Source organism: Gavialis gangeticus, unplaced genomic scaffold, assembly GCF_001723915.1.
Source record: "Gavialis gangeticus isolate Ggan-Ray unplaced genomic scaffold, GavGan_comp1, whole genome shotgun sequence".
Lineage (NCBI taxonomy): Eukaryota > Metazoa > Chordata > Crocodylia > Gavialidae > Gavialis > Gavialis gangeticus.
In genome coordinates this window covers 30,429,694-30,432,726 of record NW_017729026.1, presented here as the reverse complement: position 1 = coordinate 30,432,726, position 3,033 = coordinate 30,429,694, and the positions used below count along the sequence as shown (strand labels likewise).

The window sequence follows — 3,033 nt, the reverse complement described above, 5'->3', positions numbered from 1 at the left end:
CTGACACACAACCCCCCATCCCGGTCATTACTTTCCCTGCTGTAGCAGTGGGAAGGGGAAGAATTCAAGACAACACTGCAATAATTAGATTCTACACCTGGAAAATTACAACAAATTTATAATATTTCTACATATAGAGTCTAATGGGAGGGGTGCCTTATATTCAGGGTCATCATGTATTTGAATAAATATGGAACTCACAGGCCTAAGTAGCATATGCATTTACATTCTTGAAGGATCAACACCTTAGTGTGTCAGAACATTAAGCCAAGTTGCTTACCAAAATAGAATTCTTCTGATCGACAATCCAGGCTGGCAATGCAATACCAAAGCTTGTAGCTGGAAAAGAAATCAAAGGTAAAAAAGTTAATTATATAATGGCAAAGGATTCTTTTAAAGTCAACAGGAGTTTTTAGTAATAGCCTGCATCTGCACTGGTATTCGGCATGGAAATTCTAACAAATTTAGCCAATTATAAAGAAAGATTAAGAACAAGTCTGCTCATGTATCCAGAGAGTTAATAAATTAAGAATTTTCATTTAATGTTTCCAAACTACTTGTAACTTGCACAATACAAATATGCATTATAACACTGGCCCTCAAACTGTGATGCGTCAAATGACAGGTTTGCTGCAGTCTGGTTGGTCATATTCCAACAGTTCCATTTATTGCTGCTGCTAAGGGTCCTAACAGCTGTTAATTTAATCATGGGATCTGATCTCAGATCCCAACAAATTATATATCCTGTCAAGCCAGATACTGCATTGAAACGCATGTGATTTTGGGGATCCAGGATCAGATCACATTGCACGTCTACTAGCATGACAAGAGCCCTATTTTGAGGGCTTGGTCCCTGATCCAAGGCTCCTCTTGCACCTAGACTTTTTAAATGCTTGCTGAGCAACCCAGCAACAGGGAACTGGTGGATCAGAACCAGATGAAGTTCAACATTGAGAAGTATAAAGCACTCTTTCTGGTAACAAACAGTCCCCAACATCCTTACAAGTTCGGTGGCACCAAACTGACTAGCACTGCAACTGAAAGGGACCTAGAGGTAATAATAGACCAGAGTATGAACATGAGCCGGCAGTGTGATGCTGTAGCCAGCAGGGCAAACAATACTCTGGCATGCATCAACCTATGCATCTCGAGCAAAACCAAGGAAGCGATTCCTCCACTTTACTCAGCATTGGTGAGACCACAGCTGGAGTACTGCATCCAGTTCTGGGCACTGCACTTCAACAAGGACGTGGAAAAGTTGAGACAGCCCAGAAGAGGCACCCATATGATCAGAGACTTGAAAGGCAAGCCATACAAGGAAAGGCTGAGGGACTTGGGTCTCTTCAGCCTAAAAAAAGAGAAGGCTGAAAGGGGACTTGGTAGCAGCTTATCGCTATATCAGGAGAATACATCAAGGGCTCAGCAAAAAACTGTTCAGCAGGGCACCCTTGGGGAAAACCAGGAGTAATGGCCACAAACTCCTAGAAGACCATTTCAGTCTTAACACTAGGAAAAACTTCTTCACAATTATGGTGTCCAGACTGTGGAATAAGCTCCCTCCAGAGGTGATGCAATCATCTACCCTGGAAATCTTCAAGAGGATATTGGACAGTCACCTCACTGGGATCACCTGACCCCAAGTTGTCTTTCCTGCCTAGTGCAGGGGGGCTGGACCTGATGATCTTGCAAGGTCCCTTCTAGTCCCTTACAATCTATGAATCTATGAACTGGTTCCCACATGCAGGGTTGAATTCAGCTTGCCAGCATGCCCCCACCATTAGATTTTATATGTGAAAAAGTTATAAATTTGTTATAATTTTCCAGGTGTAAAATCTAATTATTAGAGTGTTGTCTTGAATTCAGCTTACCATCATGCAGAAAACCCAGGCCCACAATCCCAGGTATGCTGTGTGCTAGTGTAGCTTGTCATTAGGGAACCAAGTACCTGATACTGGGCTGTACAGTGTGCTTTTCAAAGCACAGGGCCTGTGTTCCCTGCATGATGGCAATCTGAATTCAAGACAACACTCCAATAATTAGATTCTACACTTGGAAAATTATAACAAATTTATAATTTTTCCACATATAGAATCTAATTGGGGGGTGGGGAAATGGAGAGGGGGCGCGCTGGCAAGTTGTGTGCTAGTGGAGCTTGTCATCATGGAACCAGTTCCCTGACAGTGGGCTGCACAGTGTGCTTTTCAAAGGGACAAGGAGCACCACCTCGGAGCTGCCCCAGGGTCTGGGACATAGCTGACCCCCGAAAGGTGCACCATGCAGTCTAGCATCAGTCTGCACAGCAGGGCTTTAAATGTCACAGCAGCACTGGGAGCCCAAGGTCAAATGTTAGCTTCCCAATTTCAGGCTCCCTACATGCCCAGCATGTTCAAAGGGTATGCATACAGCTGGGCTGCCCAAAAGCACCAGGAGCCCTGGACTGAAGAGCCACTCCCTAATCTTAAATTTGTGCTCCGACATGCTCATGCCACATGCTCATATTAAAATGAGATACAAACCAGTTTTTGTGGCTGCTTTGTCATTTCATCACACCATAACTGCTTGAACATGTGGCATGTAGCAATTTATGGTCCAATTAACATATTAGCCATGCCATAAATGTAGTGTCTGCCAAGGGCCTACTGTTTGGCAGGTACATACACACTTAAATACCGTCCCAAGATTAATCTATCTAAACAACTGTCATAGCACCCACAGGTTTATGATCTGGGAGGTGATCTGGGAAACTGCAAACTGTCTATTAAGTTATGGTTCACAATATAAAATTGTTGGAGATACTCTAAATATTTTTGCACATTATGCAATTTTATGTCATAGTTTCATAGATTTAGGGTTGGAAGGGACCTAGTAGATCTTCTAGCCCGACCCCCCGCCAGGGCGGGAGAACAACAAAACCCCAAAACAAGAAACGGGACTCAAATGAGTCCAGCCAGGTAGGCATCCAGCCTCTTCTTAAAGACCCCCAGGGTAGGGGCCAGCACCACTTCCCTTGGAAGTTGGTTCCAGCTCCTAGCC

The 3,033-nt window shown here is 43.9% G+C and overlaps 1 protein-coding gene across 1 annotated transcript in view; it reads right to left on the bottom strand.

The window, feature by feature from the left end:
- SEC63 (SEC63 homolog, protein translocation regulator) overlaps positions 1-3,033 on the bottom strand; it is a 92,979-nt gene that overhangs the window by 60,280 nt on the left and 29,666 nt on the right. Inside the window, exon 6 of the mRNA XM_019520232.1 lies at positions 281-339. Coding sequence (XP_019375777.1) covers positions 281-339 — 59 coding nt within the window. The remainder of the gene's footprint in view (positions 1-280; positions 340-3,033) is intronic.